Genomic DNA, 25,858 nt, shown 5'->3' with positions numbered 1-25,858 from the left:
CATACTTGCCTACAAAAACACTCTTTTTTAACCAGATAGACTAGAAAAGAGAAACAATCTCCTATTTCTAGTCTCTTCAATTTTCTTACAGTTAAAAAGGTAAAAAAAAGGGACCTACTAACTTCTGCAGGATTCACTGGTGCTATACTTAATTAATCCTAGCATTTCAGTCCCTTAGCCTTTAGAAATGTAACGGGCTTGAGGCAGGAAAGACTTTCATTTGCTGTTTGTGTCATTTGTAATTATGCCGTTTGATTTCCCTTGTGGTCTCACAGTTTTCCTTAAGTTTCTCTTCCAGGCTGCTTGTGGAAAGCCCACCAAGCAGGAACCAAAGAGCAAGAAACAATGGCCACAAAAACTTAAGTCCTCAGAAAACAAAATAAGTATTATTTTGTCAGTGTTACAGCTGAAAAAAACATACTGAAAAAAGTATTAAGTATCTTTCTTGTATTCTTCACTAGCTGTTGGGTTTCCATCAGAAAGAGGGGGAAATACTGGGAAAATAACCTAGCCGGTGGGACAGTTTCAGGTAAGATGCTATTTCTATTAGACTTAGCAGAAATAGTGTGAGTGAGAAAAGAAATTACATGAGTTACCCTGCAAGAATAGATTGGAAACAATCTAACATCTGAGGAAAAGGCAGTGTTGCACCTGAAAATGAAACAGGAAGAGAAGAGAGGCTTCCAAGTATAAACACAATGGAGCACCATTACCACAAAACAGAGCATTGTCATCACAGAACAGCAGAAAGGAGATCAAGTAGATTCAGGAGGCTTTACTTGCACCTTTGACATGATGTTAGAACAATTTTGTATCAGTTAAAGGAAGGACCCAAGATCTGATTTAAAACCACTTTGGTCCTGTTTGGGTCTTGATATTTCAGATATCAACTGTTGTTGGATTAATTCTCAGAACAAGTGAATCTAGTCTGACTAATGGATATCCAGAAACACAGAGGGAAACCCAGGGACTGGAGTGTTTTAATTCTACTTGTGTTTTTTACCTTTACATGCTCCTTCTCCACTTCAGTAAACACGTACTTTTCCTCCAGTACAGGGTATTTCCTCCCTCACACTAGTTCACATGCTTTTGCTTGCCAGAGCATGCTGCTAAACTACTTCCATCAGCATCGTTGTAAATCACAGGGACAGCAAAGATTAGTTAGCACTTTTGGAAGAGCAATAGTATCCAGTTGGGCATACTTTTATTGTCATTCCCTATGAATATCATCTGGTGATATCATACACATTTGTGAACTGTGGATTTTGTAAACATGAGTTGTAAGAGAAGCATCATTCTTTATGATTACAATGAATGGAAAGGTTTTCTCTTCCCTCCAAAACAAGAATATTTCATTCTTAAAGAAGGAGTACTAATGCCTTTTCTGAGATAAAAAAATGTTGTAAGAGTCTTATTTCAAAGCAGAAAGCTTTCTAACAGAATATAACAACAGCCTGTTGGAATAGAAGTTTTTGGAAGTAAAGCTGATTTAGTTCAGCTTTTTTGGAAGTAAAGATGATTTAGCTTAGCTTCACTTTAGCTAATTTAGCCAAGCAAGTTCATTCCAGGTAGCTATGCAATAGAGAAATCGCAGCTCGGAAGGTGGAAATGTCCAATCTTTATAGCAGCAGCATAGCAGAATAACACAGTACCTGGTAATTATATTTATAATCTGTAATAAAGCAATAAAATACCTTCTTAAAGGGTCTTACTTTGAGTTATTATTGTTTAAATGGCTACAGTCTGGACTACAGTTTAAATCAGCAAGGACTTGTCTAGAAGACTTCTGAGTAGATCCCACTCCTTCAGAAAATATACCTTTCTCTCTATATAAATAAAATTTAATGGGCATTCTTCACATTACTTAGTGCTAGCCAGTGGTCTGTCAATGGTCTTGGCTCTCCTAGAACTGGAGCTGGATAAGGTGTTCCTTTCCCATCCTGAGTTGTGTGCTTACTTCTGAATAACTAGAGGGTGTTCTGACACAGTGGAATAAGTAAAGGTCAATGCCCTCTGAGAAAGGTCTAAAGCCATTAGTGGATAGCTGAATTGCTCCATGTACCTGAAGGCAGGAGAGTACACAGATGAAGGGGCTTAGAGTACAGTAGCCTTCCAGGTTTCTTGATCCCTGCTGCATGGTGAGACCCTGGGGTGTTGACAATAAATTGAAGTGGCATAAAAGGCTGCTGTCTGCTGGCTAAAGAAGTACCACGGTGCCAGTTAGCACCGGAGCCACAGCAGAGTGCTTGGATCATCTCCTTGTCACTGTCTCTGCTCAGGCTACTCCTTGACGCTAGCAGGAGGATAATGGAGGAAATTAATAACCGAGAATTTGCGATCTGTGGACTTGGGAGACTTTGTTTTCTTTTTGGTGCCGTGTTGCCTCCTTTGTGCCATCAGATTGATGAAAACAAAATGCACCACATGTAGAGAAACTGCAACAAAGGGGCAGGAAGAGTCTTGTGTTTAATGGTATGAGCATGGTGAAGCTCTAACAAAAAATACCCAGAGAAGCTGTGGCTGCCCCATCCCTGGCAGTGTACAAGGCCAGGTTGGACGGGGCTTGGAGCAACCTGGTCTAGTGGAAGGTGTCCCTCCACATGGTAGGGGGTTGGAAATGGATGAGCTTTAAGGTCCCTTCTAACCCAAACCAGCCTGGGATTCTATCATTCTATAATTCAGCACTGGAGAAGAACTCAGGAGATCATTGCAGACAACATAAAATAAAGTAAGATCACACATAACTTGATGAAGAGTATTTTTGCTGACTCCTAAAAGCTTCATGTGAAGATGCCTCAGTATTTCTAGTGGGGCTATGGAATTGCTTAGCAGCATATCCATCTGTTAAAAACTCAACCAATTTGTTTTGATGAGGTCTCTAATTGTGCGTATGCCAGTTTTCCCATCAACAGAATGGTATGCTATAACCAGGAGTATTTTTAGACAGAATTATTTTATCTTCAGAATGCTTGAGATTGCATGGAAAAAAAAAAATTAAAAAAAAATGTTCATCCAGAATCTGTTTAAATATCATGCTAAGAAGAACGCAATAGAAACTGTTCAGTTACTTCCCAGGATCAAATGGTGTAATGCAGCTTCTAGAACTAGATTTAGAGGGACAAAAGGAAAGTCCAAACATGACTGCTGCTAAGCTTTGGAGCTTGTTACTGTACAAATTTTAATACTGTCTAAGCAGATTCCACTTAACTTTGTCCAGTTCCTGAACCTTGGGTGGCCACTCTAGTACTGTCAGACCAAGCTCAGGCACATGGTGTTGACACACGTATTTTCTCAGAGGCTCTGCACCTCTTTCAGTGCTAGGGGTGAAACTATTCCAGGAATGAATTAGGGTTAAATAGGGATGGGAACTTGGTGCTTTCATGAGGAGGCTGGAAGATGCAGAACGAATGTGTTATGGGCTAACAAGATAGACAGCTTGATGCTCATCACAGCTATCACAAAAAACATGAAATTGCATTTTCTCTTTCTGTGCTGAGTGGCGTTAGGTTATGTGATCTCCTTTTCCCTCACATGTTCACTAATATTCTTTCCAACATTATTTTTTTTTCTTTTCAAAAGCGTTGGTCAACTTCAGGTATAGTCACAGACAATGGGAGTTGTGCTTTAGACATATAAAACGTTACACGGTGTTGAAAGCATTCTGAAATATTGTCTCCCAGGTCATACAAAGCGGGTATTCAAAACTAACACGTGCTACTGATATAAAATCTCTCCATGAGTACTCCTGAGTTTACAGTCCTGCCTACAACAATGCTTAGGTGAAAGGCATGTGTCTCAACGTAAGAAAGCCATTGGGAAGTTTGGGGACTTGGGGTTTGGGGCATAACATCCCCTGAGTGTTTAAATCTGCTCAGTGTGGCTCTTCTGTGGTTTGGAGAACTAGGTAGGGAGCTCTGGTAGAAGTGTTGATTACTTTTACCCAGAAATGCTGTCAGCATGCTAACTGACTGCTTTGAATGTTTATCCAGACATGAGTTCTTCATCTTCCTCAGCCTCGGGTGCACACCTCCTCTCTGGGGACTGCTCCCACTTCTCTAGCCATGCAGATGGGAGGCACCTTGCAGGGCTCACCCTGAAGCTGGGTAAAGTGCAAGGCAAATGATGAAATCCTTCAAATGACTGAAGCAGCACAAAAACATAGTCTGGGACACTTGTTTTTTTTCCTGCTTTCTCTCACATACTCTCCTCATGTTGATTTTCAACTGTGTATTTTGTTTTCCTCTGTCCCTGCCCCTTCTCACTAGGCATTTTGCATTGTTCATGTTGAATAGATGTGATGGTTTTGAAACAAGCTTGTTCAGTCCCTGATTGAGCATGGGCTTTTCACTTAAGAGAAGAATTGCAGGAGAAAATGCTGAAGTTAGGGAGGTCTGGAACATAACCAAACAAATAGTTAGGTCAACATTTGCAAGACACAGACCACAATAGACACATGCACTGCATGGTCACATATTGCTTATGATGGTGCTAACTACGATGGTCTTAAAAGCTCTTTGTTTTCCTACTTCTCCATCTGGAGTCTGAACCCTGGGACTGAGAAAGGGCAGGTGGTGGTTTTGGGCTTTTTAGAACACAATCTGCTGGCTCAGCAAGGATTTGATAAATGACTCCCAAGAATAGTGAATTATTTGGTAATGGAAGTGAAGAGGACCAAGCTTCTATTCCTGTTCAGGTCATGCCACTGGAGCACTTGTCTGTGTATTATATTGTACTTTATTATGACAAGGAGTGATGAGGTCTGTTTGTGTATGCACAGTTCAGAGCCCTTCACCAAGGCATACTAAGTACAATAAACTTGTCATAGGGAGCACTTTTGTGATTTGTGACCTGTTTTTCCTTAGAAACATGTTTTCCAAATGTGAGATGAATGGGCTGAATGAGCTTAGGGAATAGCCTATACTGTTACAGTTGTTGTGAGCACATACTGAATCATTCCATTAAGTTTGCAAGCCAGCAACACCATCACCTCAAACATACAAAAGGGAAAACCATGAAAAAGCATGAAGTGCCTTGCTTTCCATGGTGGAGCTGTGTTGTGCTAGGAAGAGGCTGCACTAGTGTGGCGCTATCTAGCAGATAAAACCAGGAGTGCAAAACAGATGATAAATGGGATGGAACAATGAAGGGAGCTTAACCAGTTGTGTCCCTTTTTAATTAAATTCTGTATTTCTGATCTTGGAAAGGAGACACTCTTCCCTGGCAGATCTGGACTGAGCAGCTCAGTTGTTGCTGGGTAAATACCTCTGGTTTTAGGTTCCCCCAAGGTTTTGGGGCGTCAGACACAACACCGGAACTTCTGGTGCCAAAGGGCGCAGAAGAATTGTGACTTAGGTTTCATATAGATGTTCTTGCACCATGTTCAGCAGCAACTCTGGTTAGCAAAGCTTCTATGGCACCATTTGGCGCAGCTACATAGCACCCTGTATCAAAAAACGTGTAACGTTGTGGTGCCATGGCTATTTCCTCTGTCATCTGTAAACAGACTGTGACCAGGTACTTCCAAGGCATTATGACTTGGTTAACTGGCACTCCACAGGTGTAGTTTCAAAAGTAATTAGCTATGGATGGACTTGAAATGAAGAACAGGACACTTAATTTCAAATGAAGTTAGCTACTTTACACACACAAAGACCGGCACACATGAGAAGAGAGCTGTTCAGGGGAAATTTGCCTTCAAATCTGGGTTTGTTGCAGGTCAGAGTAAGGAGGCAGAGCCTTCTGTGTCAGTGGGAAAGAGTTTAAATGGCTGTGAAAGTGAAAATTTGGGCAGGAGAGATATGAAGATGGTGGTACGGTCAAACCAACAAATCAGGCTATGGTCTGAAGCAGCTGAATTTCAAAGTATTTGTTCTTCCTTGTGAGAAGAAGATAAGGAGACAACTTTTATTACTTCAGGAAGCCACCAGAGACTAAAATCTATTCCATGCCTTCGGTCTCTTAAGAAAAGTTATTATTAAACTATCAGAAGGATGTCAAAACTTATTCCTTGGCAGGCAGATACGCTATCAGTGCAGGGAAGGGGTATAGGGAAGAAAAATCTTGCTTTTGTTCACTCATGAAATTCCCTTGAATGAGGAACCCAGTTCAAGCCCTCTAGCCCCAGGCACATTGCTAATGATGATGGTAATTTTAACTGCCATCTTTGGTGTCAGGATTTTATGTCTGTAATAAATAAAAACCAATTCAAATATAAAGAATAGTTTATAATTAGGAAGGGATTTTATTTTTTTTTTTTCTTCTCTCTCGGAGTTTTATCAGTCTGTGAAAATCAATAATGAGAATTTTTTTTCTTCTCTCTCGGAGTTTTATCAGTCTGTGAAAATCAATAATGAGAATTTGGAGTTAATATTTGTTCTAAAGAGACAAAGACCAGTGCATTCCCTTAGCTTCCTTTAATAGCTGAAAACGGTGGGGGAAGGAAAATAAGCATATAGCTTAATAGGAAATCAAAACTGGTTTGTGAATGTGTGTCTAGTCTGATTTATTCATGACTGTGATACACATGTAAAATATGCTGGTGGTGCTACATAGTCAAAAAAGCAGCTTGCCAATGCTGTTAATTTACTATTTATTTCCTTTTAATCCCACTGGGTGTGACACAAATGTCCAAATACACCTATCATTTTGTTGGACTTTTCGTTAGCCCTACTGCAGCCCTGAAAGGTTATTTAAGTTTTTTGCATATGGGAATGACCAGATGTGAAGACTTTAGAATGGAAAAAGGTAATTTTATATGCTGACCTGACTTGACTTTGCTTTAAAACAAGAAGTCTTTTGTGTCTTAAAACAAGTCTTTTTTTTTTTCAGAATAAATGAAACCATATACAATTTTACCCTTTTAAAACCTCCTTTTCTTGAAGAGAAAATAAGAGTATTTTAATCACTGAGCTTTGCAGAAGTAAGTGCTGTCATGGGGTATGAGTGATGTGATAGGCTCCTCTGAGTAGTTTATGTATGACGCAAATGCATGATGCAGAGGATGTTGAGGAGCCTGGTGCAGTGTGTTTGGATTATATGTGCTTGCATCATGAAAAAGGGATCAGTGTCATGACACAGCACTTAATTAGGCCTAAAACAAATTGGTGATTTGGTCTGTGTTTCACAGGCAACATTTGTCTGTGGTCTACACAAACATGGCCATTTACTGAAATGATGTTGCTGCTGGATACGCTTTGTTTTGCTGGAGATGGGCACTGACTGCTTCCCACTCAGTTGAGCTAAAGAGAAAATCTCTTTTCTCATGGTACAGCTTCCAAAAAGCTCTTTCAAGTAATGACAACGATGTGATAACACAAGAGGTAATGGGTGAGCTGCAGAGCTAAGGGCTATTTTATTTCTGAAGTTTCTGAAGCCTGAGTGAAGACTCGGCCTGACATTTCATCAGAGGAGCCTGGGCTCCAGCTACCCCATAGCCAAACAGAAGGGTGCACCATGAAGGGAGAAACTACTTCTTGAGGACTACCTGTGGTCTGTTAGCCGATGAACCAGTCATGAAATTTAGGCAAGAATTGTCCAGAGACACATCATATCTTGTCAGTTATTGACTGAAAAAAATAGATGTGCCTTTGGGCACACAAGCCCTTCAGGTTAGAAACAGAGTTGAGAAATTGAAAGCTGATTCTACATTAGTTCTTCATGTGACATTTGTCATTTTGGACCTGAAGAACATCCTCCCTGATCAAAAGCACTTTTTTTTTTCCAACTGTCAGCAAGTCTTGCAAAATAACTGTTTTCTTCATGCATTTTGCCTTGGTTATGAACTCAGTGCATAATAAGAAAGGGTGAAATTTATAAGACTGTAAGAACTGTAGTCAACAAACAATTCAGGCCACATAGCCAAGACCTTGTTTTCAGTGTGTACATGTACCATCCACACCCAGCATGCTGATTACACTGCATACATGAGCTAAAGGAAGCTAGTTTTCTAGCTAGCCAAGTCCCATCAAATACATATGGAAACTATATGGGCCTCATAATGTATGTTCAAAGCACTCTTCAGATGTGCCTGGGCTGCCTAACAATGTTCAAGCAAAACAAGAGAAAAGGCAGGAAAAAAGCAGACTGGAAAACCTTCCCTAATTGTGAATGTTTTGACTAGATAAAGATACCACATGAGTATGAGGAGCAGACTTAGATCACATTTTCCTGGCTTCTGGTGGTTTTTGCAATGTATTAGGAAGATGTTGGTTTTATTTTCTTAGAGAGTAGCTGTGGCATGAAAGAGAGGAGTGGAAGCAATCACTAGATCACAGTGAGCCTTTCTAAAGGCCCCCAGTGGTGGGCTCCCCCACTGATGTCAACAGGATAGAACTGCAGACACTGGGCCTCCCTCATCCTTACAGATGTGTTGAGGAAACACTGGGAAGGATGAAAAGGGTGGCTTTACTGCAATACATAATGAGAGACCCAGGCATGTTTTGGAGGGTTTAGCAGTAGGCAAACACCAGTCATAATACTGGGATTAAAAGCAATCCTCACTGTATTTCTAACTGTCCATTGCAAAATGGTATGTTTAATGCTTTGCTTCTAGGGGCTGCAGAGAATGACTGCAGGTTATTTTATCTGTGAATAATGTGTTGTTTTCACAGGCAACATGAATTGTTTCAGATGGTGAATGTACTGAAAGAATAAAAGCCAAAGCCTTAGAGCACTAAGAGTAATTATTTCCTCTACCCCTCTCCAACTTCACCTCTTGGTGACAGTGTATTTCCATTGCTCGCTGGCTGTCGCTAAAGAGGCAGAAACGGCATTCATAGAACAGTAACATTGTTCCAAGAACACAGAAGTCATCCTTGGACTCCACTTTTTCTTTCCTCTTCCACTAACTGCATCTGCTCGTTTGCTTACCAGTCTCTCCAGCACATCAGACCTCCACGGTGATCCCATCTCTTATTCATGCTTTACTCATTTCCCAACATGGCTATTACTGCTTTTCAGTTTAGTCTTCCTAAATTCCTGCTTTGAATTTGAGGTCAGTAAGAGTGCAGATATGGATGAAAGTTAATATAACATTAATTGACAGCAAGTACATGCAAAGGTATAAAATATTCTGTGTATTCCAAGAACAACAAATCATGTTTCAAGCCTTACTGCATTAATTTACTATTAGTTGCATTGTTAAGCAGCAAATTTCTATTTGCATACAGTAAACAGATCGACACGCCAGGCTGGATGGGGCTTGGATCAACCTGGTCTGGTGGAAGGCGGCCCTGCCCACAGCAGGGTGTTGGAACTGGATGAGCTTTAAGGTCTCTTCTAACCCCCAACCATTGTAGGATTCTGTGACACATTTTTTCCAAGATTGCAAATCTGTGCCATTTTGGTAAATTTTAGCATGGTACACCTTTAATGAAGCAACAGCAATAGAGCTGAGCGCAACAGCTCAGGTCAGCTGACAGCTGACAGGAAGGGTTTGCAGATGAACTCCTTGCCAGCCATTCTGTCAATTCAGAAGATGGCTCAGGTCTCTATGAGTTGCAATCACAAGCATAAAATTCTGCAGACTGCACCCATCATGTGCCAAAGACAAGTCTGTACCTCTTCCTTCTGCATGTGCAACTTAGAAAGGAGAACACTTGACATTTTTCAAGTTGCATAATCTTGATTCAGGGTACACTGTCCTACTGAAAAATGCTCTTCTATAATCCGGTATTATCACTGTTCTCTTATTAGCAAATTAAAACAGACAGGATGCCTCCTCTTACCTACACTTTAAAGCCACAGCCTGTACCACCCTCACCTTTCATGAAAGGTGTGCAGTATCTACAGACAGGCAGTCTGCCAAATGCTAGAGCCACCATCCATGATGTTTAGATAAAAGGATGAAGTGCCAACATGGAAGTATTTTTCTATAGTAGTAGACACAACTATAGCAGACATTATATTTAATCACTATTCCATCCACTCCCCATGCAACTTCCATCCTCTACACAGGATGAGGTGTACAGACTTGTAAGCTCCTGTACTTCAGCTAGAATCTCCTCAGCCACACTTGATGGCTGTAATCTACTCTGTCAATTTATGTCAAATCCTGCAACTGTGCATCTGCTATTTCAGGCTTCTTTAGCACCTAAATCATCTGCTAGTAAACATTTAAATTCTCAGTCTAGGTCTCAGAGCAAAGACAGAGTGCAAGAAAAGGTTATTTTCCCTAACACCTTGTCGTGATTTAAACAGCAGCACTGTACCAGCTACTAAGGAGAAAAATGACTGCTACTGCTGAACCCAGGACACACCTCTTCTGACAGAGCCATATCTGAACTTATTCATTACTCTTTGAAAACGACACAGTTCAGCCTGTTTAAGCAGGATGACTTCCTTAAGGAGGAAGCTTTATTAAGTATGTTTGCCTGAAGCTATACTTTCCCCTTCTTTCTCACAGCATTTATACCATGGTCAAATGTCACAGTTTTCTTGGTTTCTTATGTCTCTTTTGCTTGAGAAACGGAAAGGAATGAAAGCAAAATGGCTTCTAACATGGGAAAACAGTATTTTCCTCATCTCTTAGTGTAAGCTGAGGTATCAGTCTCCTCAAAGACAGTATTTTGAAAAATAAAGAACTCATCCTGAGGCGAACACCTGCCTAAAGCAGTCATTCTGAAACAACAGAAGTTTGTCACAGTTTAAAGATCCTGTTTGCAGCTACTCTGACTAAAGGCAAGTGTTGAGCAGCTCAATCATAGATAACACATCTGCCTACACTCACTTTTTAACTCTTAGGTACAATTTAGGGCCGCTGAACTTGTATTGCCAGCAGCTACTGAGAATTGTGTTATTTACTTTGCTGCTAAAGTAGCACTGTTGAGCAACCATGCAGCTAGCACACCATGAACATCCCATAAATGTCATATAACGAGGAAAATAAAAACCATCCCAGACTAGAAAGTATCCATCAATAACCTGCATCTAGGACAAAATGAAGACCTGTATAAGAAATAACTTTCAAGTATGAACAGCAAGCAACAAATAGGAAGAGGCCTGTTTGCATGAACTTCAGTGATAAAATGCTCTGAACAGGAAAGGCTTTTGCAATACAATTTCAATAGTTTTCATAATTCTTAGAACTAAAAATTTCCTTGGGTTGTTTCACTGGTGTTCCTAGTTACAGCTAAACGTATCAGATTATTAAGAATTAATCTGGTAACTAGAACATCTTTGGATGAATTAGAAATGTGTGAAATACCATATAAACACTTTTATAACAAAGCCCCATAAATATTAACAACTAGAATATAATCGCTTAATACAGCTAGTTAACAGATGATTCTTTGCATATTTTGAACATGTATACACCCCAGAGTCAAACCCAAAGACTCCTCAGAAATTTCCCTCATCTCGGAATGGCACCTTTGAAATCCAGAAATGAGTTGCTTTGATACTGTGTTTGGAGCAGTATCCATGTTTAAAGTCACAGAAAGAGATTCTGTCTCTCCCCAGGTCCCCTGCAGTTTAAGCCTTCTATGCGTGTGCAGTATGGTCACCATCATACAGCTCTGTACAGCTTTGAAGCTGCCTGGTTTACAGCCAGGAGTATTTATTTGGCCTAAATCGCAGAAATCTATTTTCCTGGCTCCAAATTAGAGACCAGTTTTGGATGATTACTTCTAGTGCTGATTTAGATACGCAGGTATATGTGAAATCAGACAAAGTTAATACCTAATAACTTTTTTTTCTAAATGCAGGTTAATCTGGGTCCATGAAACAAGTTTTTTCAAACAAAAATGACAAGAGTTACATGCCTTTCAGTGTGTTTTATTGTCATCTTAGCTCATTCTGATCATACAAGTTTTTAGAGCAACAGAAAGCTACTGCTGACAGTCCTGGGTTCAGCAGTAGCAGTCATGTTTCTCCTTTGTGGTAGCTGGTGCAGTGCTGTGTTTTGATTTCCAGCCTGGGAACAGTGTTGGTGAAGCCAATGTTTTCTGTTGTTGCTAAGTGATGTTTACCCTGACCAAGGACTCTGTGAGGCTCATGCTCTGCCAGGGAGGAGGGGAAGCCAGGAGGAAGCAGAGACGGGACACCTGACCCAGGCTAGCCAAAGAGGTATTCCATACCACAGCACGTCATGCCCGGGGTGGGGGGTAACTGGGAGTTACCTGGAAGGACACAGGCTTCCAGGTGGGACTTGTTTCTTGGCCGGTGGTATCGTATTCTCTTCCCTTGTTATTTTCTCTTATCATTGTTGTAGTTGGTAGTAGCGGTGGTGATTTGTGTTGTACATTGGTTGCTGGACTGTTCTTGTCTCAACCCGCAGGAGTTGCACCCTTTCGATCCTCCTCCCCGTTCCTCCGGGAGTGGGGAAGGGGAGAGCCCCGGTGGAGGGGGGGGCCTCGATTGTTGTCAGCCCGGCACCACTCACTGAGAGTGAGTGAACAAGTTACCTGACTGGGTTTAAACCACAACAGTTCTTTTTGGTGCCCAACATGGGGCACGAGGGGTTGAGATAACGACAGATCTGACTGGATTAATAGTAGCTCGTCACAATGCTGATTTATTGGCTCTCAGAGTTGTTCCTCTTGATCTCACACCTTCAGAATGCAGTACATTACTTAGAGCCGGTATTTGCTGTGTTGGTGTTTATCAAGTGTGGGGCTTGGGCTAAGGTTCTTGTCTCACTGTGCTTTATGGCAATGGCTTGTAATACGGGCGGGCTCCAGCAGCAGGGCGGGACGGACGTGGCCGTGGACTTGTACCTGGCCGTCCGGCTGCCCTTCACCGGCCTGGCCCTCGTCCTCGCCTCCGTCTTCGTGAGGCCGCGGGGAGCCGAGGGGGAGCGGCCCCGGGAGCCGGCGGGTGCTGAAGCGGCCCGGGAGAGAGGTCCCGGGGACCAGGCGGCGGGAGCGGGGCCGGAGGCGGTCGGGGAGGGGCGGTCGAGGAGGGGAAGGAGGCGGCTGTCGAGCAGCGGGAGAAGGCTGCGGAGGAGCCGAGCCCCGCGGAGGAGCCGAGCCCCGCGGAGGAGCCGGAGGCCGCAGAGGAGCCGAGCCCTGCAGAGGAGCCGAGCCCCGCGGCCGAGCCCAGCCCCGCGACGGCCGAGAGCATTCCCCGGAAGCCGCCCGCCGAGCCCCAGGAGGATGCAGGAGACCACGCAGCATTTCCCAGCAAGGCAGAGGAGGAAGCGCTGGACTCAGGAAAAGAGAAGCTGGTGGTGGGAGAGCCGGCAAGCACAGCAGCTACACCAGCCCCAGTGACAAGTACAGCAGCATCAACTGAGAGTTCTGAAGGTTTTGAATGGCCTTTGGGTGTCCTTGGGACCTGCCTGCTGATTGTGATGGGGATCAGCATGTTGGCACACACACAGGCTGTGTTCTACCCACAACCATTTTGTCTGATCTCAAAAGTGTGAGATCAAAAGTGCGAAAAGATTTTACCCGTCAACCAGGGGAGCACATCATCACCTGGTTACTCTGATGCTGGGACAATGGGGCCGATGGTCACGAACTAGAAGGTACAGAAGCCAAGCAGCTGGGATCACTTGCTAGAGAAGGAGGAATTGACAAAGCAATTGCAAGAGAGAAAAAGTCCCTCAGCCTTTGGAGGCGGCTCTTGGCAGCTGTGAAAGAAAGGTTTCCGTACAAGGACGATGTTACGAGTCGTTCGGCCAAGTGGACTACTATAGACAAAGGCATCCAGTCTCTGAGGGAATCGGGCATCGTAGAGATGATCTATCACATCAAGCCGAATAACGGGGATACACCTATAGATCCAGATGAAGTTGAATGTACACGACCCATGTGGCGAAAACTTACAGGGAATGCACCGTCATCATATGCTCATTCATTGGCAACAGTAACCTGGAATGACATAGTACCACTAACAGTGGATGAAATGATTCATAAACTCCGAGAGTTCGAAGACAATCTCACCCCTTCCATCATCTCAGCTGTGGAAAAACTGTCCCAGGACCTCAAAACAATTGAGGGACGATCTATCTGATTTATCCAGCTCCTCACGTGTACCAACACACGTCTCAGCTATTAACAAAAGGCGTCCTATTGTTCAAGAGAGGAGATACAGGAGGTATACGCCACGGGGCACCCTATGGTTTTACCTGCTGGATCACGGAGAAGACACGACAAAGTGGGATGGAAAACCTACTTCAGCTTTGGAGGAACGGGTGAGTGAACTGAAGAGGGGAGCAAGGGCCAAGACTGATCGTCCCATGAGAGCTACGGCTTCAGCCTCTGGTGAGCAGTTTCCCAGATGGAATGGAAGAGCTGATTTTACTCCAGCTCCTGTGGTAACGAAGAATAATCCCTTTCACCACGACTTAAGTGTCTAATGCTGTGACGACCATTAGAGGGGCCCTGCCTCCAGCCAGGTGGAGGTAGGGGACAATCGGATTTACTGGACTGTGTGGATCAGATGGCCTGGCACATCAGTCCCACAGAAGTATAAGGCTCTAGTAGATACCGGTGCACAGTGTACCCTGATGCCATCAAGCTGTCAAGGGGTGGAATCCATCTGTATTTCTGGAGTGACAGGAGGATCCCAAGAGTTGACTGTGCTGGAGGCTGAAATCAGCCTGACTGGGAGGGAATGGCAAAAGCACCCTATTGTGACTGGTCCAGAGGCTCCATGCATCCTCGGCATAGACTACCTCAAGAGAGGGTACTTCAAAGACCCAAAAGGGTACCAATGGGCTTTTGGTATTGCTGCTTTGGAGACTGAGGAAATTGAGCAGCTGTCCACCTTGCCTCGTCTCTCAGAGGATCCTTCTCTTGTGGGGTTGCTGAAAGTCAAAGAACAGCAAGTGTCAGTTGCGACCACAACAGTGCACCGGCGGCAGTATCACACCAACCGAGACTCCCTGATTCCCATCCATCAGCTTATCCGTAGACTGGAGAGTCAAGGAGTGATCAGCAGGACCCCCTCGCCCTTTAATAGCCCCATATGGCCAGTGCGAAAGTCTAATGGAGAACGGAGACTAACAGTAGACTATCGTGGCCTGAATGAAGTCACACCACCATTGAGTGCTGCCGTACCGGACATGCTAGAACTTCAGTATGAACTAGAGTCAAAGGCAGCCAAGTGGTATGCCACGACTGATATTGCCAATGCATTTTTCTCAATCCCTTTGGCAGCAGAGTGCAGGCCACAGTTTGCTTTTACTTGGAGGGGTGTCCAGTTCACTTGGAACCGATGTCCCAGGGGTGGAAACACAGCCCTACCATTTGTCACGGACTGATCCAGACTGCACTGGAACAGGTGCAAGCTCCAGAACACCTGCAATACATTGATGACATTATTGTGTGGGGTGATACAGCGGAAGAAGTCTTTCAGAAAGGGAGGAAAATAATCCAAATCCTGCTGAAAGCCGGTTTTGCCATAAAACGGAGTAAGGTCAAGGGACCTGCACAGGAGATTCAATTTTTGGGAATAAAATGGCAAGATGGACGTAGACAGATCCCCACAGATGTGATCAACAAGATAACAACGTCTCCACCAACTAATAAGAAAGAAACACAAGCTTTCTTGGGTGCTGTGGGGTTCTGGAGAATGCACATCCCAAATTACAGTTTGATTGTAAGCCCTCTCTATCATGTGACCCGGAAGAAGAATGATTTTAAATGGGGCCCTGAGCAACAACAAGCCTTTGAGCAAATTAAACGCGAGATAGTTCATGCAGTGGCCCTTGGACCAGTCCGGACCGGACCAGATGTAAAAAATGTACTGTACACTGCAGCTGGGGAGAACGGTCCTACCTGAAGCCTCTGGCAGAAAGCTCCAGGGGAGACTCGAGGTCGACCCCTCGGCTTTTGGAGTCGGGGATATAAAGGATCTGAGGCCAGCTATACCCCAACTGAGAAAGAGATACTGGCAGCCTATGAAGGGATTCGAGCTGCTTCGGAAGTGATTGGCACTGAAGCACAGCTCCTCCTGGCACCCCGGTTGCCCGTGCTGGGCTGGATGTTCAAAGGCAGGGTCTCCTCTACACATCATGCAACTGATGCTACATGGAGTAAATGGGCTGCACTAATTACACAATGAACTTGAATAGGAAATCTCAGTCATCCAGGCATTCTAGAAGTCATCATGGACTGGCCAGAGGGCAAAGATTTCGGAATGTCACCAGAGGAGGAGGCGGTGCGTGCTGAAGAGGCCCCACCATATAATAAACTGTCAGAAAGTGAAAAGCAGTATGCCTTGTTTACTGATGGGTCCTGCCATATTGTGGGAAAGCATCGGAGATAGAAGGCAGCTGGTGGCTGGAAACATACGCTGTGCCTCATGCCACTGCCCGGAACACTATCCTGGGCCTTGAGAAACAGATTTTGTGGCGACACGGCACCCCAGAGAGAATTGAGTCAGACAATGGGACTCATTTCCGGAATAACCTTATAGATATTTGGGCCAAAGAGCATGGCATTGAGTGGGTATATCACATCCCCTACCATGCACCAGCCTCTGGGAAAATCGAACGGTACAATGGGCTGTTAAAAACTACACTGAGAGCAATGGGTGGGGGAACTTTCAAGCATTGGGATACACACTTACCAAAGGCCACCTGGTTGGTCAACACCAGAGGATCTGCCAACAGGGCTGGCCCAGCCCAGTCAGAACTTTTACATATTGTAGAGGGGGACAAAGTTCCCGTGGTGCATATGAAGAATTTGCTGGGGAAGACAGTCTGGGTTATTCCTGCTTCAGGTAAAGGCAAACCCACTCGTGGGATTGCTTTTGCTCAGGGACCTGGATATACTTGGTGGGTAATGCGGGAAGATGGGGAAGTCCGATGTATACCTCAAGGGGATTTGATTTTAGGGGAAAAGAGCCAGTGAACTCAACTGTATGCTGTTGCCTGCTGTGTAATACTTTTATAGCCCATCAACTAGATGTCTTCAGGTCACCAGCGACTGGCCCTGACTTCCCTCCAACCATCATCCCAACAGAGAATGAACTTTGATAGAACCAGATGAGTTCCACAGTAAAGGAATGACCAGCAGCAGGCAACGATCCAATACTGCACACAGCCTTTCCTGCCCTGAAAGATTGTTACAAGAGATGGAACCTGACATCATGGACAGAATGGACTCGGCAGCATTATAGGGATTGGTCCATGCACTAAGAAAATGATCTTTTCCTCTTGGTCTATATGTATATGAATGTATATATGTGGGAGAGCGATGGTGCATTGAAAATGTGGGATCTGAGCACGACATGAATGGTATGGAATAAGGGGTGGATAATGTCCTGGGTTCAGCAGTAGCAGTCATGTTTCTCCTTTGGGGTAGCTGGTGCAGTGCTGTGTTTTGACTTCCAGCCTGGGAACAGTGTTGGTGAAGCCGATGTTTTCGGTTGTTGCTAAGTGATGTTTACCCTGACCAAGGACTTTGTGAGGCTCATGCTCTGCCAGGGAGGAGGGGAAGCCGTGAGAAAGCAGAGACGGGGCGCCTGACCCAGGCTAGCCAGGGAGGTATTCCATACCACAGCACGTCATGGCCGGGGTGGGGGGTAACTGGGAGTTACCCGGAAGGACACAAGCTTCCGGGTGGGACTCGTTTCTTGTCCGGTGGTATCGTATTCTCTTCCCTTGTTATTTTCTCTTATCAGTGTTGTCGTCGGTGGTAGCGGTGGTGATTTGTGTTGTACATTGGTTGCTGGACTGTTCTTGTCTCAACCCGTGGGAGTTGCACTCTTTCGATCCTCCTCCCAGTTCCTCCGGGAGCAGGGAAGGGGAGACCCCGGGGGGGGGGGGGGGGGCGGCCCTCGATTGTCAGCCTGGCACCACTCACTGGGAGTGAGTGAACAAGTTACCTGACTGGGTTTAAACCACGACACTGACAAACAACTCTCTCAAACGCAGTCAGTAAGAAGTTATATTGTTGCCTGGAGTAAACACACTGTCAGGCATTATTAAAATAAGTTACTAGACTACTAAAGTTTGCCAAATTATAGAATGAATGGTAATGGAAAGTATTACTAAAGGTAACTTAATCTTAATTAACAATGAATGTAATCTCATTTAGTTGTTTTCTTCCACCTTTCGACTACTGGGACACACGATTTCCTTATCCGTGGACCCTCTAAGGAGCTAACTGTTCACCTAGATGATTTCACAACCCTACACAACATGCAACAGCAGCAGTAGAGCGTTTAGAAGCCTCTTCTAATAATACTCAAGAAAGCTGGAGAATCTTCAAGGCCTGGCTTTGAGCAATATGGTCTAGTGGAAGGTGTCCCTGCCTGCTGGGGTGGAACTGGATGAGCTTTAAGATCCCTTCCAACTCAAACCAATCTACTCGAGATTTACCCGAGACCTAGATCTCTAAAACTGAATACATACGATACTTTACACAGAGCAGTCCAAGACATCAAATCCCATGTCTGTGCCTTCTCGGCAGCTAGTCAGACATGACTACAGTCACAGTATCACAGTATCACAGTATGCTGGAGATTGGAAGGGACCTCAAAAGATCATCTAGTCCAATCCCCCTGCCAGAGCAGGAACACCTAGATAACGTTACACAGGAATGTGTCCAGGCGGGCTTTGAATGTCTCCAGGGAAGGAGACTCCACAACCTCCCTGGGCAGCCTGTTCCAGTGTTCCGTCACCCTCACTGAGAAGAAGTTCCTTCTCAAGTTTAAGTGGAACCTCTTGTGTTCCAGTTTGCACCCATTACCCCTTGTCCTATCATTGTTTGCCACTGAGTAGAGCCTGGCTCCATCCTCGTGACACTCCCCCTTTATATATTTATAGACACTTATAAGGTCACCCCTCAGTCTCCTCTTCTCTAAACTATAAAGACCCAGCTCCCTCAGTCTTTCCTCATAAGGGAGATGCTCCACTCCCTTAATCATCTTGGTTGCCCTGCGCTGGACTCTCTCCAGCAGCTCCCTGTCCTTCTTGAACTGAGGGGCCCAGAACTGGACACAATATTCCAGATGGGGTCTCACCAGGGCAGAGTAGAGGGGAAGGAGGACCTCTCTCGACCTACTAACCACCGCCCTTCTAATACACCCCAGGATGCCATTGGCCTTCTTAGCCACAAGGGCACAGTGTTGGCTCATGGTCATCCTGTCGTCCACTAGGACCCCCAGGTCCCTCTCCCCTACACTGCTCTCTAGCAGGTCGTTCCCCAACCTATACTGGAACCTGGGGTTGTTCCTGCCCAGATGCAGGACTCTACACTTTCCCTTGTTATATTTCATCCCGTTATTCCCTGCCCAACTCTCCAGCCTGTCCAGGTCTCGCTGGATGGCAGCACAGCCTTCTGGCGTGTCAGCCACTCCTCCCAGCTTAGTGTCATCAGCAAACTTGCTGATAGTACACTCAATTCCCTCATCTAAATCATTGATGAATATATTAAATAATACTGGTCCCAGTACTGACCCTTGAGGCACTCCACTAGTTACAGGCCTCCAACTAGACTCAGCCCCATAGACTACAACTCTCTGGCTTCTCTCCTTCAGCCAGTTCGCAGTCCACCTCACTACCTGGTCATCCAGTCCACACTTCCTCAATTTAGCCGTGAGGATGCTGTGAGAGACTGTGTCAAAGGCTTTGCTGAAGTCAAGGTAGACCACATCCACCGCTCTGCCATCATCCATCCACCGTGTTATTTCCTCATAAAAGGCTAAGAGATTGGTCAAACATGATTTCCCCCTGGTGAAGCCATGTTGACTGCCCCTCATAACCCTCTTATCCTTGATATGCTTTAAGATGGCACCAAGGACAAGGTGTTCCATCACTTTCCCAGGGATGGAGGTGAGGCTGACCGGTCTATAGTTACCCGGGTCCTCCTTCTTGCCCTTTTTGAAGACCGGAGTGACATTTGCCTTCCTCCAGTCCTCAGGCACCTCTCCCGTTTCCCAAGACTTGGTAAAGATGATGGCGAGTGGTCTAGCAATGACTTCCGCCAGTTCCCTCAGCACCCGCGGGTGCATCCCATCTGGACCCATGGATTTATGGACGTCCAGATTGCTCAACTGATCTCTAACCCATTCCTCATCGACTAAGGCAAGTCGCTCCGTCGACCTGACTTCATCTAAGGTCTCAGGGGTATAGGGCTCTTCAGGACTGCCTGCAGCAGAGTAGACAGAGACAAAGAAGGCATTCAGTAACTCTGCCATCTCTGCATCTTCTGTCACCAGGGCACCCATCCCGTTCATCAGTGGGCCTACATTGCCTCTGGTGTTAGTTTTGTCTGCCATGTACCTGAAAAAGCTCTTTTTGCTGTCCTTGACCCTTCCTGCCAGGTTTAATTCTAAGGAAGCCTTAGTCCTCCTAGCTGCCTTCCTACATCCCCTAGCAGCAGCCTTATATTCCTCCCAAGTGGCCAGCCCCTCCTTCCATGACCTGTAAACTCTCCTCTTCCACTTGAGCATACCCAGCAATTCCCTATTTAGCCACACAGGTCTCTTGGCCCTCTTCCTTGACTTCCTACGTGTCGGGATGCTCCGATCTTGAGCACGGAAAAAGCAGTCCTTGAATGTCAACCAACTATCTTGGGCCCCTTTTCCTTCAAGCAGCCTTGCCCATGGGATTTTCCCTAGCAATTGCTTGAAAAGGCCAAAGTTTGCCCTGCTAAAGTCCAGGGTTGCAATTCTACTTGGTATCCTACTAGTCCTACCACACAAGATCCTGAACTTCACCATCTCGTGGTCGCTGCAACCAAGGCAGCCCTCTACCCTTACTGCTTCAACCAGACCCTCCTTGTTAGTGAGGATGAGATCCAGCAGCGCTCCTCTCCTGGTCGGCTCATCCACCATTTGCAGGAGGAAGTTATCATCCACACACTGGAGGCCTGGTCCCTACCTTTATTCATATCTTGTCTTAAAGTAAAAATATTTATAGATAATTTGAGGAATTACAAGTTTAAAAAACGAAAGCTGAAATGAAAGCTTAGGCCACAGATCCCATTTTTAATATGTGAGTACAGTTATCACAAAATGTCAGGAACTATTCAGACAGTAAAAACTAAAATACAGTCATGAAAAATATCTGAAACTCACAATGATCCTTATTCTTGTATGAGTGGTCTTATTGCTATTGCTACATTTATCATTTTGAAGTTTCATTAAATAGGTCTATTAAAAAAGACAAACCAAACCAAACCAAACAAACCAAAAAAAAAATACAAACAAAAAGCCCACAACCAGCCAACCAAAAAAAAAAAAAAAATTACAATTTCCGTAAAGCTCAGATATACATCAGACACCCTTTCAAGAATTGCATCAGGAGTGCCAGTACTGTCTTGACATTAATGAGCATGTGTCATCTGGAGTTAGCTGCATTATGATCACTACTACTGTACATGATGGTGTGTTAGCAGGAGGGGGAGCATCCATTATGAGGCAAGCTATCCAATAGCGCTATCCAGCGTGAGAGGAGACTTGATGACGCTTTCCTGTCTTTCCCTGTCAGAACTTCTTCCATGCTCTGATGTTTGCCAGAAGGGCATAGAGCACACTCTTCAGTTGCTACTGCACAAACAGAATGGTGAAAGCCATCACGACACAGCTGACAGCCACGTATGGGCTCTTCCGTTCACCTGAAAGAAAAAATACCAAACCAAACCAAAACTTGGGCATGACCAAGCATATCTAGGCAGCTCCTAGCCTAACACACTAATTAATCCCATTGCAACTGCAAATTAATATTCAACATTTCTAGCTGGAAGAAATGCTATTACAACTACAGATGTGTAACTGTAGAACATGCATGGGGGTGGAAAAACTAAGATGTAGGACAGGATATATTTCATTTTAAATACAGACTGGGAGGTGTTTGCTTTAAGCAAAGGTTGACGCTAGGACTTCTATCTTACTACAAACCATTTTTTCTGAGATGCCGTTTCCAGAATATATTAAAAGCAAAAAACAATATATTGCTGCTGTTTCTTAGTGACAGAGTAAGAAGGCAGGCACTGGAAACCTGATCAAGACATCAAACCTTTCACTGGCTCTCTTCTCAATTCTGGCTAAAGGCTATAGCTGCTCAAAAGCTGTTGTGCCTTAGCTGAGGTGTACCTCAACGCTCTCTAGCCACAACAGCTGCTATATGCAGTGTGCATCCCTGTCCTGGGTTCAGCAGTAGCAGTCATGTTTCTCCTTTGGGGTAGCTGGTGCAGTGCTGTGTTTTGACTTCCAGCCTGGGAACAGTGTTGGTGAAGCCGATGTTTTCGGTTGTTGCTAAGTGATGTTTACCCTGACCAAGGACTTTGTGAGGCTCATGCTCTGCCAGGGAGGAGGGGAAGCCAGGAGGAAGCAGAGACGGGACACCTGACCCAGGCTAGCCAGGGAGGTATTCCATACCACAGCACGTCATGGCCGGGGTGGGGGGTAACTGGGAGTTACCCGAAAGGACACAGGCTTCCGGGTGGGACTTGTTTCTTGGCCGGTGGTATCGTATTCTCTTCCCTTGTTATTTTCTCTTATCAGTGTTGTCGTCGGTGGTAGTGGTGGTGATTTGTGTTGTACATTGGTTGCTGGACTGTTCTTGTCTTAACCCATAGGAGTTGCACCCTTTCGATCCTCCTCCCAGTTCCTCCGGAAGCAGGGAAGGGGAGAGCCCCGGGGCGGGGGGGGGGGGGAGCCTTGATTGTTGTCAGCCCGGCACCACTCACTGGGAGTGAGTGAACAAGTTGCCTGACTGGGTTTAAACCACGACAATCCCCTATGCATGGTATCATATAGGAGCCAGCTAACTGTCTGGGGAGCTCACAGCTGCACAGACATGGCCAGATGCCTGTCTTATTTCTCTGCTAGAGAGACATAACATTGCCAGCATGTGGTCCAGAGATTTTCAGATTAATGATAAAAATGGTCAACAGATTCCATAAGTTGCACAGACACCTCTATTTTCTGACTCTTTCAAATGAGTGTCACGGTTTCCAGGGGCAGAATGGATGAAAGTTAAATTTACTCCATTAATAGACTTGTATTTGGTGGCAAAGGCACTCAGGAAATGTATATTCCCACCCATTTGGTCCAGAACAAAAAGGCTACAAAGTTCTCTTGTTCTGCAAATAAACTACGAAAAATAAAAAAAATCTTAGGTAGGCAACTCAAACACAATAAGGGGGAATATTAGTATTGTTAATCAGACTGCTGCCTATTTACATCGGCAGTTCCTTTATTCAATTATCCAGGTGTTTTTACTCTCCTACTTTATGCTTTTATATATCCCTAGAAGTGCTCAAGGCCAGGCTGGGCAGGGCTTGAAGCACTCTGATCTAGTGTCTAGTGGAAGGTGTCCTGCCTGTGGCAGGGGGCTGGAACTGGATGAGCTTTAAGGTCCCTTCCACCCAAACCAGGCTGGGATTCTATGATACTTAAGCATTACTCTTCTTTAAACCACTGACTTCTCTCTGGAGAGCAAAATCCCCTGCACTGGTACTTCCAGTCTACAAAACAAGAATGCCCTCAACATAAGAAGGACATGGAGCTGTTGGAACAAGGCCAGAGGAGGCCATGAGGAGGATCAGGGGGCTGGAACAGCCCGTATGAAGACAGGCTGAGAAAGTTGGGGCTGTTCAGCCTGGAGAAGGCTGTGTGGAGACCTCATAGCAGTCTTCCAGTATCTGAAGGGGGCCTACAAGGATGCTGGGGAGTGACTCTTCATTAGGGACTGTAGTGACAGGACAAGGGGTAATGGGTTTAAACCGGGGAAGTTCAGGTTAGATATAAGAAATTCTTCCCTGTGAGGGTGGTGTGGCAGTGGAATGGGTTACCCAAGGAAGTGGTAAATGTACCACATCTGGCAGTGTTCAATACCAGGTTGGATGGGACCCTGGGTGACACGGTCTATTGTAAGGTGTCCCTGCCTGCGGCAAGGGGTTTGAACTAGCTGATTTTAAGGTCCTTTCCAACCCAAACTGTTCTATCATTCTATGAAAACTGTTAGGAGGTGTCAATACAGCAGTGACTCTTTAAACGAAGAAGATTCCTGGGTTTATGTGTTCAGAAGCATCAAGACAGCTGGACCTGTTTATTTAAAAAAAAACAAATTTCCATTTCCTTTTGCTGTGCAAGGTCTTTTGTCCTACTACAAACCAGCTTTTCTGAGATACAGTTTTCAGAGAAAAATTGAAGAAAAAAAACCTGCCAAGGATTACCAGCAGGACTTTCAAATACAGGAGGAACTAACTTTCCACAGCAAAAGAAAATACCTGTAGAGACACCTTCCATACGCAGAAGCGCCTGCTGCAGCAACAAGATACTGTCATGATCTAGCATATATTTAATTAAACTTCAAATAACTGAATGAATTAATGTCTACAGTTTCACATCTGTTTAAAATAAATTTTTGAGGAAGTCCACCTCCTATAGTTTAGAGTATTACAATTTTCATACGGGTTATACTTTTCTGCTCTTAATTTTCTTAAAAGAGAAACCACCATGTGGCAGGATTAAACATCATTTTTCACAACTCTGTATATACGTAACCACTTGTTGGTTATTCAAATCTTATGCACATGTGAAAAGGTTGTTTAAACATACTGGGCAAGTTAAATGTAAAGAAAGTCAGTAAGCATTTTCATTTCTTAAAGCATGCACTTTCTCCATGCATTTGTGATTAACACAAATAAAATGATGGGAATCACCTTCAAAGCCCATTTCCCATGCTGAGAACATGGTACTGCTAAGAATGGAAATATACAGAACAAACGTTAAGATACTACATTCTCCTCTAGTTAAATTGGACCACTCTGATGTAAGTTGAAAAGAAGTTAGTATTTTACATGAAGAAAAAAGGATGCAGTTCAGTATGGGGAACAAGAATGCATGCATTACCTTGGGTGCAGCAAATGTAAACTTGTTAATGTTACTACATGATGGGAAAACAAGACTGTTCCATAAGAACTGCAGTTCTTAACTTTATCAAGTTGACAGGGGCCTCATTAAACCTCTTTTGCACTCCTTTAAATAGTTTTTAAAACAGTTTGCTGTGCATAGGTAATGGGAAAAAAATATGCTTCCATATTAACTAACTAAAAAAGGTAAGCTAAGACGTTCAATCTCAGACAAACCTGAATGCAGCTGAATTTTTACCTTTTTCTTTTTTCCTGCTACAGCTCAAAATTCATTTCTGACAGCTGCCACCTTGCCAGTATCTTTTAATTACAATACCAAAATTGGTTCTGCTATGTCTATTATCTAAATAGCACAATATCTGCAATTATTTTAACAACAGGTCTTCACAAAACCCTGGTTCTTGTGTTAGTGCTTTCTGACATACTGAAAAATGTATGTCATGTCCCCTTCAAAGCCTGCTAATGCACAAGAGGGAATGATACATTTTTCCTTTAGGTTCGGTGACAAGCAGGAAGATCTACAATTACAAGTTCAATGTTCCTGCTCTGCACTAACAACACTATTTGAAGAATATAGTTTTGATGATGGATATGTCAATTTTAAAAAATCTTGGATCTACCTTAATGCTAAGAACAAACTTCTGTTGCATATTCCCATTTCCTTCTCAAAATAAATTCAGAATGATTAAACATAAATGAGTATTATGGGAAACTGTCTAAAATCAGAGTTGATCAGCCTGCCCATAGATGCTACTTGACACCAACAGCTTTGTGTAATTCGAAAGTGCAGAGAAGGAAACTAAAGAAAGGAGGGAAAAAAGATATTTGTGATTAAACAGAACCTTACTGCATCATGAATTTCATGTTTGTTTATTACTACAAGGTAAGTAGCTGGCTTTTGCCAGCAATCCTTTAGAATTTCAAACAGGCAACAGTTTATAAGGAATCATTGATTCCTTTGTTTGTTAATAAGAAGTATGTCAATGGTTATTTTTTTGTAGTAAAACATGCAAAAGATTTTTGCAATAACACCACATCTATGAATTGATATTTGAAAATGTGGGCTTCCATGATGCTACGTA

General features: G+C 44.1%; 1 protein-coding gene and 1 long non-coding RNA gene across 2 annotated transcripts in view; both read right to left on the bottom strand.

Moving 5' to 3' along the window:
* Positions 1-8,189: 8,189 nt before the first annotated feature.
* Positions 8,190-18,378, bottom strand: LOC134161214 (uncharacterized). The gene is made up of 3 exons (XR_009963882.1): positions 17,808-18,378; positions 10,257-11,840; positions 8,190-10,178 (listed from the first exon to the last, which is right to left on the bottom strand). It is a non-coding gene; the product is annotated as an uncharacterized LOC134161214 (long non-coding RNA).
* A 2,721-nt stretch (positions 18,379-21,099) lies between these two features.
* The window catches only part of TMEM167A (transmembrane protein 167A), a 28,029-nt gene continuing 23,270 nt past the window's right edge, over positions 21,100-25,858 (bottom strand). The window contains exon 4 of the mRNA XM_062613864.1: positions 21,100-21,512. Coding sequence (XP_062469848.1) covers positions 21,442-21,512 — 71 coding nt within the window. The 3' untranslated portion in view covers positions 21,100-21,441. The remainder of the gene's footprint in view (positions 21,513-25,858) is intronic.

The sequence above is a fragment of the Pezoporus occidentalis genome, unplaced genomic scaffold (genome assembly GCF_034315485.1).
Source record: "Pezoporus occidentalis ecotype Australia unplaced genomic scaffold, CSIRO_AGI_Poc_V1 ctg170, whole genome shotgun sequence".
In the NCBI taxonomy this organism is placed as follows: Eukaryota; Metazoa; Chordata; class Aves; order Psittaciformes; family Psittacidae; genus Pezoporus; species Pezoporus occidentalis.
Note: the sequence above shows the minus strand (reverse complement) of the source record. Positions and strands in the feature narration are given on the sequence as shown.